At 50.1% G+C, this 15,430-nt stretch overlaps 1 protein-coding gene across 1 annotated transcript; it reads right to left on the bottom strand.

Moving 5' to 3' along the window:
* Positions 1-10,407: 10,407 nt before the first annotated feature.
* On the bottom strand, positions 10,408-14,285 carry tbx2a (T-box transcription factor 2a). Its single transcript, XM_028984707.1, has 7 exons — positions 13,636-14,285; positions 13,175-13,442; positions 12,941-13,087; positions 12,787-12,863; positions 12,542-12,711; positions 11,634-12,190; positions 10,408-11,028 (listed from the first exon to the last, which is right to left on the bottom strand). Exons 1-7 carry the CDS (start codon positions 14,001-14,003, stop codon positions 10,666-10,668), a joined length of 1,950 nt encoding a protein of 649 aa, XP_028840540.1. The 5' UTR covers positions 14,004-14,285; the 3' UTR covers positions 10,408-10,665.
* Between the last annotated feature and the right edge of the window lie 1,145 nt (positions 14,286-15,430).

The following is a 15,430-nucleotide window of genomic DNA, read 5'->3' as shown; positions in this document are numbered from 1 at the left end:
GTGTGTGTATGTGTGACTCACTAAAGCCTAATATCGGGCACATCTGTGCGTTGCTCACAGCAATTATTTCCCCATTTATAATTTGAAATAACAATGCTGTAAAATGCTGCATCTAACAATGTGCAGTAATCATTTCCAGCGAAGTGCATGCACTTGGAAGAATCCAGATTTTGGGCGTGGTCCCTCACGGAGCCCATTAAAATGACCGGCATATGGTTTGGAAGAAAATTGGGTCTGGCTGCTTTAAGACAACGTGGTGGACCTGCTGGACCTTCAATTAGAGAACCCCTCATCCACCAAAGCTACAGTGCTGAAAATTGTTCAGATGTTGGACATCCTGGGTACTTAATATCAAACACTTGCTTATAATAGAAAACCACATTGATACTCTTAGTGCATCGGATTCCGAATGTGTATTAATTTCCGTGGTTACACCAGCCTTTATACTACTTGTACGGTTGTATCTTTTCCTTCAAACTTTCAAACCTACGGTTAATTCAAAGTTGTTGACTATCATTAGTACTTAGGAATTAAAACCAGATCTCCTTAACAGATTTGTTCACGATTAGACCTGTAATTGGACCTTGAGATGAGCTGGATTGATTTTTTTAATGGTTTAGGCAGATCTCATAATTTCATTATCATCATAGATGAGTAAAGGAGTGTCAACAGTGGGACTCCCTCAACATACATCTCTTTAAGCATTTTCATATTCAGAAAGAAAAGATCTGACCATGAAATGCTTACCAAAGGATCCATTATTGCCAGCTATACACAGCCGTAGATTTGTTCACTATTAAAATGAAGAATTTGCATTTCCTGCTGTAAATGTTAACATTTATAAACTAACTAGGGAGTCAAAACAACATTATTGTATAATATTATCTGTATAATATTTCCATACGTTTACGTATGAGGACACATTTTTTATTGTTCTCCGTGTTTTTACATTTTTAGGCGTGTACACTTCTTACATCCACTGTACTAATGCTTTTACGCTGAAAGTTGGACTGGAAATAAGTAAATCATTAACTACACTCATATTTAAAGCAGCAGAATGTGTACAGAAATGGAGAAAAAGAAGCACCATCGGTAGTTGTGGCCTGGTTTTCTTGCACAGTGATGTTCTTTACGAGAACAACAGAGGAGCGAGACAAAAAAACGTGACAAAGTGGTGAAGGTTTATTCCGCTTGGGTGGTCCGGCGCCCTATAAACATTCGACGTGCTGAGATGCAGAGTGTCAAAACATGCAGTGTGACAGCGTCGCTGATGAAAGGGATCCTCCTTTTTATGTGCAGCCGAGGTTTTCCTTGGCGGATAAAGTGATGCTGACAGACATATATATTACTGTGCAGGGGCACACACACACACACACACACACACACACACACACACACATTTACAAAGCAACACGGTGCATCAGGGTGAGGGCGGAGGACTTTCTCACAGGAACCCACGTCCAAGTATTGTTATGAGAACAAATGATATGTAAATATTTGACAGTCCTGGAACTGAGCTGTGTCCCCGTTTTAACACAGGATACAACGTCGGTTTCACTGTACAACAACTACAGTGGCGTAACTTTCCACTGGCACTTCATTCATGCATGCATCTCTGTAGATGGGAAAGGTAGTCAAAATTGCATAGAAACTGCATAAATGAGTTATCAAATTTAGCATTTTTGTAGCTACTTTATTATGCAGTTAATTAATCACAATTAATCATGATTAATCACAATAGTGTATGCTGTGTGCATGTAAATGTTGTAAATATGCATTCATGCTGTCTTGATATACTTATTGCACAACATCGGACTTTCTTGTAACTTTCTTTTCGCGGTGTGCTTCTCCCCCTTCACGCCCATCATGGTTACCTGTTGCCATGTTTCAACCTGCAGACCCGCCTCTTCTCCCTCGGACTGGCACAAAAGGCGGACCGCGGCAAATGAACACAGCCAAAGCCTCTCCGTTTGTGTGTGTCTGTAGGAAAACATGCCGCCGAGGCTCGCCAGGCCTGCTCGAGCTGAATGCAGCACTTCACTTAGTCGGGTCGAGGGATAAAAGGTACTTATCCCCTGAAAGGAGCCGGGCCTGTTAGTGTGTTTTTGTGTGCTCTGTCAGGCGAGGGATTACTCTCCCCATGAATGGGCCGTGCAGGTGGAAAGTCACAAAAGCGCCCCGGCCCTGGGCCCTTTGAGCCGCGGCCTGAATCGCACGGCCGCGCTCCTCCGGGGTGCCATGACTGATCGTGCCAGAGGATAATGGCGCCGAGAGGGGGAACATAATGAGGGTGGCGCGCTGGGGGCGGGAGAACGCCTCGAAAACAAACACGCCGTTCCCCCGCTCGACTCGGGACGGGGAGAGGCGAGTCGGAGACAATCGCCCGCAGCCCCACAGCTAGCTGCGGCACAAAAGCGCCCGACCTCCTGATTACACATCGGTGACGCAGCCGCGGCCGCCTTGCACTCCGTTTGCTTGTTCTCTCCGCTTGTCCTCTGTTGTGGGGAGGACAGATGTGTTCTGCCTGCCTGCCGGCGATGCGCTTTGAAGACAACAAAGCCGGCGGCCAGGTGAGGCTACTGTTCAGCCCGGGCTCCTGAGCACTTTCATTCATCTCATCGGCCTCTCTCGCCACAAACTGGGCCCGATTTAACTCCACATCAGATGTAGAGGAATGAGAACTACACTCTGTGTCATAACTGCACTTGCTTTGCATCTATCTATCTATCTATCTATTTGTGGTATTTTATGAAAAAATGTAATATGATGAATGAATATGATGGTTCAGTTTTTTTTGCTGGTACTGGAACTAACTTCTTATCGAAAGCTAGTTCACCAGTTAGTTGCTAGCTGGTTAGCAACATGGCGCCAGGAGTCCATTCTTCTTAAGTAAAGACGGTTTCTTACATGTTTGCTTCACATAAAGAGACATGTGAAGCTGCTTGAGAAGAACAAAACCAGTTCTTCAATGTCCATTGTTCCACTGAGGTTACTAGGTTATCAGGGGGCGGCCAGGTCAACTTTACTGCTTTTATTTCGCACGTGACACCATGAAGGTAAATCAACAACCTTTACTTTTAGTCGGAATGGAGGGTCAGGAGAGTCTAGAAGTGGATGCTCCCGTCTGAAGAACAGAGAGATCGGTGCGAGAGATCTGAGAGTTGAAATTCCACTTCATCGTTTTAAAGGGAGCACATTTTAATGAGATGGTGTCATGTTTAGATAAGAATGGTAGGCCGAGGTGAGCAGATTGATGCACCTCATGCAGCCTTATCAGGCAAATTAGTCATTAACGGGGGCGTTAGCCGGTGAGGAGACGGCTTCTTGCCGTCAGCGTTCCGCTTATCCGCCCATCCATCACTGTCAGTGCGGCCCCGCTCATGTCTGACGCGGCCGCGCTTGCCGAGTGTTTGTTTTGGTCTCTGCCCCTCCACACTGGCGTCACCAGATCTCAACAAGTGGGACGGCGGAGCGTCGGCGAGCGTCTCGGCCAAGAGGGCCCATTCGTCTCCTGCGGGGGCCGGCGGGAGGAGCGCAAAGGAACTGTCAAAACAGCACAAGGGCCCTCACCCACGAGCCCGTGGCCCTGGGTCTGCACAAACACTCGCGGCGCGGGGCAACGCGTCGAGAGGAGGAACAAAGCAGAGGCGAGGCGTCTGGAGTCGCTCCCTCGACCCCGTGCTTTAACACGGAGCTTATCTGATGTGTGCGTGAAGCCCAGACAGAAGCCTCCAGGCTCCTCGGCCGACCAGACGGGCCGGTGAAAGTGCGCGTCCACTCAGAGGCGCGACCCTCACCTGAGAAGCATAATTCCCATTCCTCCGCGCGGCCCTGGCGCTGTCCACCGGGCCAGACCGGCCCACAGGCGCAACTGATAGCCATCAGCGTCTGTCTCTGCTCGTCATTCCTACTGTATCTCCTGGTGTCCCGCTCCACCTGGAGTCTCCTTTCATCCTCTTGGCTGATTGCGCCTTATCTCGTGCCTCGCAACTGGCAGGAGCCGCCTGGTCAGGCCAGGAGTTCTGAACGGAGCGTGTGCAGAGCAGACAGACGCTTCACGATGACTTCCTGTCATGGCTGCCCACTGCTCACCAAGGGTGATGGGTTAAATGCAGAGGACACATTTCACTGTGTGCACCGTGCGCTGCAGTGTTTCACAATGACAATCACTTCACTTTCACTAATCACACATTTTACAAATAATTCATCGATTAATTAAATCATAAACTTAAAACTTGGCATAAAGTTTAAAACTATTACCGAGACAAGCGTATGCATATTAATCAGCGCAGATGAACGGCAAGTTTCTGCAAGTTTCTGTAATTGCACCAACTGCTAATTAGAATAAATTATATTGCAATTTGTAAAGATGTCATGACTGGAATGTCGCCTGGTGGGTAGCGCAGTTCCTTGCTAATTTCATGTAATCCACCCTGGTTAAGAGTGTCAGCCTGAGTTATGTGGCCATTGTTTCCTCCTCCATGCCGCATCGTGCCCATGTGTCGATTGTCAGCTTTCGGTAGATTTAATTAGAAGTCGTTCTGATGATCACAAGACGCCCTGTTGTGCCGAGCGGTCTGACCCGCTAGAAAACCGTCAACTGATTCTCATTAACTCAATCTCCTTAAGTGCACGGCATTATTTGCAGAAAGGACCGATGACTTAATGTAATGGGCTTGAAAAGGCTAAGGAAGCTTAGCCCTAAATATTATTTGTCGGGGGATCTTGTGCATCTTTCTTCAGGTGGCTAATAACATTTCTGAGGCCTGGACGCGCTATGAATGCGGCGTTTTCTGCTTTATTGCCTTGCAGGACCTTGCAGATCCTCACTTGTTGGACTGAAGGCTCCTGAAGTGACCGCCGTGGCGACCGGAGGGCTAATCCCCATGATGATTTACAGTCGCCACTCTGCGATGATCCCAAGATTAGCTTCCCATCCCCTTCAGGCCGAACACACCTGCAGAGCAGACGCGCCGTGCGAAGGGACATTCGCACGAACCTCAGCGTAGGTTCTTCATAGATAAGGAGGGTGGAGACCAGATGGTACATTTTGATCATGCTGGGCCATCGGTGTCATCCTATAAAATTGCAATTTGTAATCCATATTTTGGACTCCTTGTTCAGGCCATGGTAACTGTGTTGATGGCTAGATGTAAAGATGTTATAAGCATCAGAAGAATGGACGGGACGAGAAACAGGGTGACTCAATTTGCCAAACTAATTTTTATATTAGATTAATTAACCAATAATTAATATAGGCCAAATCATGTGGCAATACCACAATAGATTCTGACATGTCATGTGACATTTGATACATGTGACAAAGAATATTTGCAATCATAAATCATTTCATTGTGTTTTCTATTAAGTTCACTTCATTACAAAAAATATAAAAAAAATACTTCATGGCGTAGTCATTATTTATTGGCCAGACTAAATAATTAAGTTTATGCACAAAATTAATGCACAGAGAAAAGAAAGACACAAAGACTTTAGATTTTTGTACCAGTTTTTGTATTGTATTACCCAAATGCATTTGCTAAAGAAGAGTTTACTATCTGAGCATATAATTAAGCACTAGCTCATTTTTTTCTTGAGAAAAAGGCCCACTTTTGTTGCCAGTACCCCAGTTTCCCCGGTTTTTCAGCTTTACCCTGCTGACACGAACAACAAGAGATGACTCTGTTTACTATCATGACTGCAAAAGGAATTCATAATTAAAATAAACTCGAAATACTTCCTTCGTCAAGATGTGAAAGGCATCATATGAACAATTTCCTCCAGACATCGCTTTTTATGTGAATAATTCATACGGAGATGTTTTGAACGTCTATAGTCAACCCTTTCAACCCTGGAACTCACTTCCCGCCGTGATTCATCCTTTTGATTTGATTTTTAATAAAGTGGTAAACAGAGGACAAAAAAAAACGTGCATCTTCAGGACCCTCCGGTTTCCACGAGGGACCGCGGTTCTCCGCAGGCACCAGGGGGCAGGGCGGCGGGCAACACAAGAGGGCTTCTGTTCTGGCGGGGCAGGGGGCACCGAGGGGGTCTCGCTGACCTCTGCACCCTCATTATCCTGACCCTGTCATCCGCTGACAGTGACCTTGGCCCTACCGCCGGCCCCAGAGGGCCATGGACCTAATGAACGGGAGCACAGAGGCTTCTGGGAAACCTGCCGAGCGAAACGTTCAAACGTTCTACAATATGAGAATCTGCCACTTTAATGGTGGGGTACCAGGAGTCCGGCCTCCCCAGAGTTGTAATCGATGTCGGAGGAGCCAATGACGCTCCTGCCGGTAGTAGCCTAGCGGGTGACAGACTCGCCTGTGGACCAGAAGACCCGGGTTCGAACCCCACTTACTGCCATCGTGTCCCTGAGCAGGACACTTAACCCTGAGTGTCTCCAGGGGGGGGGGACTGTCCCTGTAACTACTGGTTGTAAGTCGCTCTGGATAAGGGCGTCTGATAAATGCTGTAAATGTAAATGCCGGCACCGCGGCGGCGGAGCCACGTGGAGGAAAGATTTCCCCTGTCACGCAACCAACGGCGAGGTTCAGTGGCGGGCTAGTGTGAGTCAGGTTTATTTTATGCGGAACACATGTCCGTTAATGACAGGCGCAGAGCACGCGCGGTTCCACGCTCTGCGGCATCGTGGGAATGATTACAGGGGATCGGGGGCAGGGTGCCCTGACATTGGTGCTGCTTTTGATCATGCCGTTCACCAAGGTGGCGCTGAGGAAACTCAGATCCGGACCCTGGCAAACGTTTAGACGCCAAAACCGCCTTTCCCACAGATGGCAGGGAGGCGCTTTGCAGGCCCTCGGGACCAATAGCCCCGGCCTTCTGGGCACAGCATGGGTGCAGTGCCAGCGTACGGTGTCAGTGTGAGGGCAACCTCCAAAAATGAGAAAATACAAACATAATCCTGGCCAAATGGCAAGTTATGTCAAGATCATCGACAGAATGATCATTAATGATCATTAATCGGAAACCAGTCGATTAGTCACACAAGAAAACACACACACCAAACACACTTAAATGACCCACAAGAAGACGGATCCTCATCTTGCATAAATACATGACTGATCTGAAGTGCGCACGGTTGGTGCCACACCCCTGGCAGGGAAGAATCCATTTCTGGCTGTAATAAAACAGTAAAAACTCTCTGTGTGTGTGTCATCTCCAGAAAATAAAAATTGCGTATAATGCAGCTTTGATGCCCATAGTAATAGTAGTGCATAGATGTAAAATGTCTGATTAATAGTCATATATATATATATATTGTGGGAGACACTAGCACAGATGCTAACTGTTTGTTAGCCAGGCTAATTATTCAGGGTTCGTATGTAAATGACACTGGGCACTTACTGGTGCACAAGGCAAAGCATTATGGGGATTGTAGTTTTTTTTGTAGTTAGTTGACTTAAGCTCAACTTTCGGTGCTATAATGATAAATGTTAATACTAACATGGTAACAAATGTTAATGCTAACATGATAAAAAAAGCAACAGAACGCATGTAATGCAAAGTCTGATATATCTCCGGCGATGTACTTTTCTAAGCTACGTCACATGGTGGCGACTGGTCCCGTGGCGCTGTGACGCAACACGGTGGAATGATTAGAAGACGCGTATCAGAGTGAGGGTATTGTGAAATGGCGGCTTTTCAGGAGGGACCAAACTGCGGTACAAGCTGAAAACAGTTCTGGAACTTCTTTGTCCAGCACAAAAGCGCAAACTGCATGAACATGAAGAACATGCCAAAAAATGCCCTCTACATCCGTCGTACATTTATTGGTATCTGAATCTGTATCTTCCTTTTATGGCACGAACACATATTCATAGTGAAGGAAAAAACACGGCATGAGAACATCATTTTTTTCCTCGTACGTTGCCGTTGCTTCTCAGCTTCCTGGCACCGCGCGTGCGAACCTCGCCCGATTTACCGCGGTGCACTTCAGTGCCGGAGCGAATGAGTGTAAATTGAGCTAATGGCCGCTCGTTGGGAAGGCTCCCCCAGGCCTGGAGCCGCTGGTACGGTCGGGGTTATCTTTTTTATCTTAAAAGCCGCGGTGGAGCGGCTGAAACAGGGCAGGCGGGGCCCAAGGGTCAGGCGACGGCCGGCTGTCTCGGCCTGGAGCTCTGGACGTGACGCGTGCACGCGAGCTTTGAAGAAATCGATGCGCGACATCGGAACGTCCAAATTAAATGTCCATCATCCCCTCAAACCGTAGATATAATGGGACCAGTCGCCGCCAAGTGAAATTCTGGATCAGTTCAGGGCTGGTAGTAGCCTAGCGGGTAACACACTCGCCTATGAACCAGAAGACCCAGGTTCAAACCCCACTTACTACCATCGTGTCCCTGAGCAGGACACTTAACCCTGAGTGTCCCCGGGGGGAGACTGTCCCTGTAACTACTGACTGTAAGTCGCACTGGATAAATGCTGCAAATGTAAATGCTGTTATGATGTAGAGATGCTGTTTTCAGTCGGCCGCCTTTCCTCCAAAAGAGGGCGATATGCCGCTGAGGTGGACGTTCCTCCTCCGGATCTTCTCCAGAGCGAGAGCGTTGTTTTGTTTCCTCCTGCGCCGCAGGCCCGCGCATCCCGGGCCGAATCAGAGCTCGGAGGAAGTGGACATTGTTCGGTCTATTTTCAGCCCCCGCTGGCTTCCCGTCCCCGGCTATCTTCCAGAGGAGATCTGTCTCCAGTCAAGGGCCCGGTGGGTTGGAGTGGAGAGGGGCTGCGGCCTGAGATAATGCAGAGCGACGCAGGGGCCTTATCAATCAGCCGCAGACGTTCTGCTTTTATACGCACATCCGCGCCGTCCACCCATTACTCTCCTCATTATATCGGCCTTGGACGGTTCGCGTGGAGACACCTAGCAGAGCTGCAGGGTCCTGGGGCCTGGCGCCATTCCTCCGCGGTCCCGTATCGTGCACTTTATGCTTTATGCCTCTGGCGAGAAGGTCTGGAGGCTGCGAGACAGCTCATTTCCTCCTCGGGGCCGAGCGGGGCTCTTTGAACACGAAGGACGTCTGTGGATTAGAGACCAGCAGATCAGTCGCTGGCTAATTGTTTTAGACAAACATTTTTTCCCCGTAAGAGTGTGAGGTCGGCGGTGTCGCTCTGCTAATTGGACGAAACCGGGCGCAACAATGGGCGGTTAGTAAAATGAGTTTTGTGGTTATCGGCGTGAAAGAATGGGCGAGGGCCGAGGGGCCGCTCTAATTAGGGGACGGGGCTCTCCAGATCGCAGTCGGCCTTTGTGTGCGGGTGACGGGAGGCTGCGTGGCCGACAGGCGCCGGCTCCCGGACAAAGGACTGTCTGCGAGGCGTCCCCTGCTCGGGTCCCTGCGGCGGCACTTAACCCCTTCTCGCTGGGCGGCTCCGGGAGGCGAGGGCAGGGGCCCGCGAGACAGACAGACAGAGGGACGCAGGGACAGAGGCAGGCGAGGTGAGAAACGGGCAGACGTGCGCAGTAGAGCGAAGACGGAGACACGTCATTGGAGGGCGAATACAGTTCCGAGTCAAACACAATATGCGGCTATAAATATCCCAGAAGGCCATTCTCTTGCTAAATATAAGCAAACACATTCATCCTGCTGCAGGCTGGAGGAAACAGAGAATAAAGACCATTCATCACCGACCAGTCCGAAATAACCGAGGCTCCTAACTCACACGAGCAGAATATTTTCTGTACAATATTTACAAAATTAAATCAAATAGAAATTTGAAACGCAGATTTAGATTAATTGATTTTTTTTATTGACGTCAGCTTTGGTTGTTGGACGAAATGAAAACCCGTGAACAGGTGCAGAGTTGGTCTGCAGGGTTTCACAGTCGGGGGCGGGGTCAACGGGACGGGCCACGCCCACCGCGGCCCCACCCGAAAAATACCAAACCGTAAATGTAGGAAACGTCGGCTGCGCGCCTTCGCTATTTGGAACCAAATTGTTTTTCTAATGATCACTCGCGAATTTATATTTAATAAATCGATACTAAAAAAGCGACCTGCTGCGTAAATCTGCCAAATCTTTGGAAAAAGTCAGTCAAACTAATAAACGCAAATTCCCATTTTACAGCAACAGGCCCCACAATGGCAAAGTAAGAATAATGAATCGATTCCATCGTTTTGCCCATTATTTCTTCTGGAAAATGGATCTGTCTTTTCTCGGCCCGCCTAAAACACACGGAGCCCATCAGCACATTCTTTTATTCTCCCTTTTACTCTGGAAATGAAAAGAATCCCGCGAAGCCGGACGTCCAGCACAAAGTAAGACGGAGGTGAAGATCGAAAAAGTGAACCTGAGTTGTCCCCGCTGTCCGAATCTTTTTTTTGTTCGTATGCGCTCGAATGTTCGTAAAAAGGCAGCGGACCGAGTATTTACACTTTACAATAAATTACGACGCGTATATCATTCGATTTATTAAGCATTATTTACACCATCCTTTTAGTTTTATTAACATAAATAATAATAATAATAATAATAATAGAAAAAAGACATACGAGGTGACCAGCAAATGACGCCTTCCCATCCCTTTTGAAACTCAGATTTGGATGAAGCTTTTTCCCCCCCCAAAAAAATCTTCTTTTATCTTCTTTTATCTTTTTTTATCTTCTTTTTTCAGTCCATCTTTCAGAATCCAGGCAGAAAAGCCTCATTTGGGCGTCTCCCCGCCCGAAGCCTCCTTCTCGTCGCTCCTCTCCAGGCCGCGCACCAGCCGCTGGATGCTGAGCAGCGCCGCGCCGCGGGGGGATCCCGGCCCGCGGAGCGGCTCCGGCGCCGGGCTGGCCTGCCCGCTGCCGGGCCGGGACGAGTCGGAGCTCCGCGCCGCCGCCGCCGCCGCGGGCGGCAGCTGGTACGGGCTGAAGCGCAGGCGCTGGCGCGCCGCGCCGGGCGGCGGGTTCCGTCCGGAGGGCAGCGCGGACGCCGCGGCCGCCGCGGCCGCCGCCGCCGCCGCCGCCGCCATGTAGGAGTAGGGGTACGGGAGCAGGCCGCCGAACGGGGGCATGGAGACACCCTGCAGGAGAGCAGAGACAACCAAGGTTGTACAATCTACCTCCAACAAACCCAAACGAGTCTAACACACTCACAAAAATAAAAATAGATTTATGTATGTATGTGCGTGTGTGTGTGTGTGTGTGTGTGTATATATATATATATATATATTCGTCCAGCACAATTTCCAGCATGTTCTATTCCTGACAAGTTCGGCCTTATCAGGGCTCTTAGTTTTGTAACTCAAAATCTAAAGAAACCGAATGAGAATTTCTGGTCTTGTCCTCTTGTGAGTCGCGTGTAAGTGTCTGTTAAATAAATTAAAGTAAGGTAAACAAAAATATGATAAAAAAAAATATGATGAAAGAAATAGCGGGTAACACACTCGCCTATGAACCAGAAGACCCAGGTTTGAACCCCACTTACTACCATCGTGTCCCTGAGCAAGACACTTAACCCTGAGTGTCTCCGGGGGACTGTCCCTGTAACTACTGACTGTAAGTCGCTCCGGATACGGGCCTCTGGTAAATGCCGTAAATGTAAATGTCTGGTCTGCAAAACCACTAAACAGTTAATCGTATGAATAATAACCCGAGGTGTCCAAGTGCCGGTGGACGTTCGCCGTACCTGAGACGCCAGCATGTGCTGGGACAGGTGGAACGGGAAGGGGCCGGAAGCGGCGCCGGGCGACGACAGGCCCCCGTTCTCCAGGCCGCCGCTCCCCGCCATGGAGGTCAGCAGGTGTCCCATGCCCATGGTGGAGAACGCGCCCGGAGCCATGGCGAACTGGCCCGGGTGCAGGAAGAGCGGCTGCCCGGGGTTCAGGGGGTTGAAGAAGTGCTGGCCGTGCAGGCCGGACAGGGCGAGGCTCTGCAGGTGACTGGCGCTAAAGTGCGACGGGCTCTCGGTCTGGAGCACCAGCGGAGAAAAGGTGTCCTTCGGCGCGGACGGGCTCGCCGAGTCCGGGTCCTTCTTCGACGCCTCGGCGTCCCTGCGCGGTCTGTCCTTCTCCGGGTTCCTGGCGCGGAAGGCCGAGTCCGGGTCGGCCTTCTTCTCGTGACCCGCCCTGTCCTTGGGCCTGTCGTCGCGCCGTGGGCTGAAGGGCGCCGGGGAGTCGGGTCCCGGGCTGCTGATCTCCTCCGGCTGGTCGAGGTCCTGGTCACTCTCGCTGCCGGGCTTTTCGTCTGTGGGAAAAGAGGAGAAGCGTCAGGTGACCTGGCGGCAGCGGAGGGCCATTTAGCGCTAGCGGGTCAAAAGGGGACAATTCCTGGCCGGAAAAAGTCCTCCGTCAGGGGCAGTAATGGCCTAGCGGGTACGGAAGCGGGTTCGAATCCTCATGGCTGCCCTCTGCTCGCTTTATTAGCCTGGTGGGTAACACACCCAGGTTCAAACCCCACTTACTACCACCGTGTCCCTGAGCAAGACACTTAACCCCTGACTGTCCCATCTGGTAAATGCCGTAAATGTAAATGGAATGTGCAGAATACACCCGAGCGGGTTAATAAAGCAAAAAGAAGGTTTTTAACGTTCCGTACTTCCAGCGGTCCGGCTCAGCTTCAGCGGACTGGAGGCGGGTCCCAGCGGCGAGGTCGCGGAGTCCCTACCGGACGCCTGCTCGCAGGAGGACGCGTCCGAGTCGCCGCCGTCCCGCTCCGCCTTACACTGGTCCTCGAACAGGCGCAGCGAGGGAAGGGCCAGCTGCTTCCTGCAGGGGACAGGGGGACCGGTGAGGGACGCCTCCTCCGGCACACGCTCACGTTCCGGCCACCGGGCCACCTACCTCTTCTCCCTCCGCCCGTTGCCCGTGTCTCTGAACCCCTTCGCAAACGGGTTGTTGTCGATCTTGAGCTGGGTGATCTGCGGGGAGAAGGAAAGATTCCGGTTTGGTTCCCGCCGGACGTGGACAAGGGGGTGACGGGGGACGCGAGCCGCACCTTGTCGTTCTGGTAGGCGGTGACGGCGATGAACTCGGTCTCTGGGAACACGTACGTCCGGAACGTGCTGTAGGGCAGCTTGAGGATGTCGTTGGCGCGCACTATGTGGAACCGTGGCTGGTATTTATGCATGGAGTTCAGTATAGTCTGCCACAAAACGACATTATGATTATTCATTATTAGTATTATTATTATTATTATTATTATTATAAGAATGGTTCATTGGAGACTGACGAAGCCGTGCTTGTCCGAGATGTTGTTGGTCAGCTTCAGCTTGTGGAACGCCACCGGCTTCGCCATCCACTGCTCGCCCGTGGCCGGGCTGTCCGGGTGGATGTACATGCGCTTGGGCATCTCCGGGTCCGCCTTGCCCGCCACCATCCAGCGCGAGTTGTGGAACTTGTAGCGACAGTCGTCCGCCGCCACGATGTCCATCAGCAGGATGTATTTGGCCTTCTTGTCCAGGCCGTTGACGCGCACTTTGAAGGGCGGGAACATCCTCCTTCGGAGTAATAAATACGGCGGCTGTTTTTCTTTTTTTTAATACGGATTACGCAGAGATAAAGTAGGATGTCTGAAAACGAAGGAAAGAAAGAAAGAAAGAAGGAAGGAAAGAAAGAAAGAAAAAACGAAAGAAAGAGAGAAAGAAGGAAGGAAAGAAAGAAAGAAAAAACGAAAAGAAAAATGAATTTTACCTGCCGGACTTGGTGATGACCATCTCGGTCCCGATCTTGTGGAACTGGTCCCACAGCTCCTTGGCCTCCAGCGTGACTTTCGGGTCGTCGTCCACCTCGTCGTCGGCCTCCAGGCCCTTGAGGGAGCGCAGGTGGGCCGCCTGCTGGTGCTGGTGGTGTCCCAGCGCGGCGTGGAGCCCGGCCTCGGCCGCCCCGCTCAGCCCGTGCTCGGCCAGCGGCTTGCCCAGGGCCCCGGGGGGCAGCGCCAGCGCCGGGAAGAAGGAGGGCTGCGCCGCGGCGAACAGGGCGGACATGGAGAAGTCGGCCGGCCGGTGCGTGTGGAAAGGGTGATAAGCCATGGTGGTCCCGGTGCAAACTGGGTCTCTCATCGGTGCATCCACGGATCTCGATAAGGTCCCCGCGATCTTTTTAAAAAGGGAAAAAGATAAAAATCCGCCGCGGGTCTCCCCGGTCGCGTCTCCCTGCTGCCCGGACCTCCGCACTAATGAAGCGGAGACCCTTGATTGTCGATTTTACGCTTTCCGGACCAATTGCGGAGCTCCATAGGCGTGGCCCCGACAGCTCCGGCCGGCCGGGGAGGGGGGACTGGAAGGTGTCGGAAGCGTTAGCGGTAAGAAAACATGTCAACAGAATAAAATATTAACCAATGACAGGGTTGTGATGTGGAAGCTCCGCCCCCCCGAGCCGCCCTGGCCCGGCCCGGCGCGGCGCGTTTCGGCGCGTTTTCCGTTCCATCGCGGTCTCCAAAGTGCGCGCACATCACTGCAGATTTTATACCGAAATATGAGGCGACAGGAAACGCACATTTATGAACCGCGCGCGCCGCCGGGATGACGGCGGTTCGGTTCCGGACGCGGACGCGGTGTTCGGATCAGGACTCTTTGTGGGGGGTGGGTGGGAGGGAAATATATAAAATTATATTATATATATATATCGTATTTTAAAAATTTGGTCCAAAAAGTCGCAGATGGAGTGTACGAGTCGGTCGGAGCATGTCGGCACCCCGGAGTTCATCCTTGCAGGTAGGACGCGTAGTTCGACGTTTTTTTTGGGGTTTATAGGTGAAGCGGGACCGGGTCCCTTCACATTAAACCCCCCCCAGACCAAGCACATTTCACCCCATCTCCCGTATTCACTTTTATATTTCCAGAGATTAAAAAAAAAATGAAATAAGCCGGAAACAAAAAGCTGCGGACAAAACATTCCCGAGCGCGAAATTATCACCGGGCAGAGAATCTGGAATTATTCTGTTTATTTTCACCTTGAAAAATGGTTTTATATCGTTAAAATCGCGTCTCATTAACCTTTAGACTTTCTTTTACTTTTATTCAGGTATTTCTTCTGATCGTTTTATTATTCCGCATGCTCCGTGTGTGTGTGTGTGTGTGTGTGCGTGTGTGTGTGCGTGTGTGCGTGTGTGTGCATGTGTGTACTATGGGATCATTTAGCAACTTTTCATCAAGATGAAATTTCATTTTTTTTTACCAGATGTGACATGTGACGACGTCATAATTTTTTACCTTTTTAAAAATGTAATTTTAAATAAAGCATCCCCTGCAAACAGGAAGTCAAAAAATCACGTCCAACATGCAAACTCTCACCAAGAAATCTTTTTTAAAAGCTCACTGGAGTCCGGAGGGAGAAGGATGGACGGTCAGAGTCCTGATGTGACAATATTGAAGAAAAATCCAGGATTTTTTATTCTTAAAAAAAAAAAAAAAAAAAAAAAAAAACAAGACAAAAAAATACATTTTCTAAATAAATGCAAAAAAATAGAATCAAAATGAATTCGTGT

This window comes from Denticeps clupeoides, chromosome 6 (genome assembly GCF_900700375.1).
Source record: "Denticeps clupeoides chromosome 6, fDenClu1.1, whole genome shotgun sequence".
In the NCBI taxonomy this organism is placed as follows: Eukaryota; Metazoa; Chordata; class Actinopteri; order Clupeiformes; family Denticipitidae; genus Denticeps; species Denticeps clupeoides.
The sequence above is the reverse complement of the archived record's forward strand: the minus strand, read 5'-3'. Positions and strand labels throughout refer to the sequence as shown.

Coding starts and splice junctions, on each gene's coding strand:
- tbx2a (XM_028984707.1), bottom strand. CDS start 14,003: ATGAGAGACCCAGTTTGCACCGGGACCACCATGGCTTATCACCCTTTC. Junction 13,443..13,635: donor GTCATCACCAAGTCCGGCAG/GTAAAATTCATT, acceptor ATTACTCCGAAG/GAGGATGTTCCCGCCCTTCA. Junction 13,088..13,174: donor TCTCGGACAAGCACGGCTTC/GTCAGTCTCCAA, acceptor GTTTTGTGGCAG/ACTATACTGAACTCCATGCA.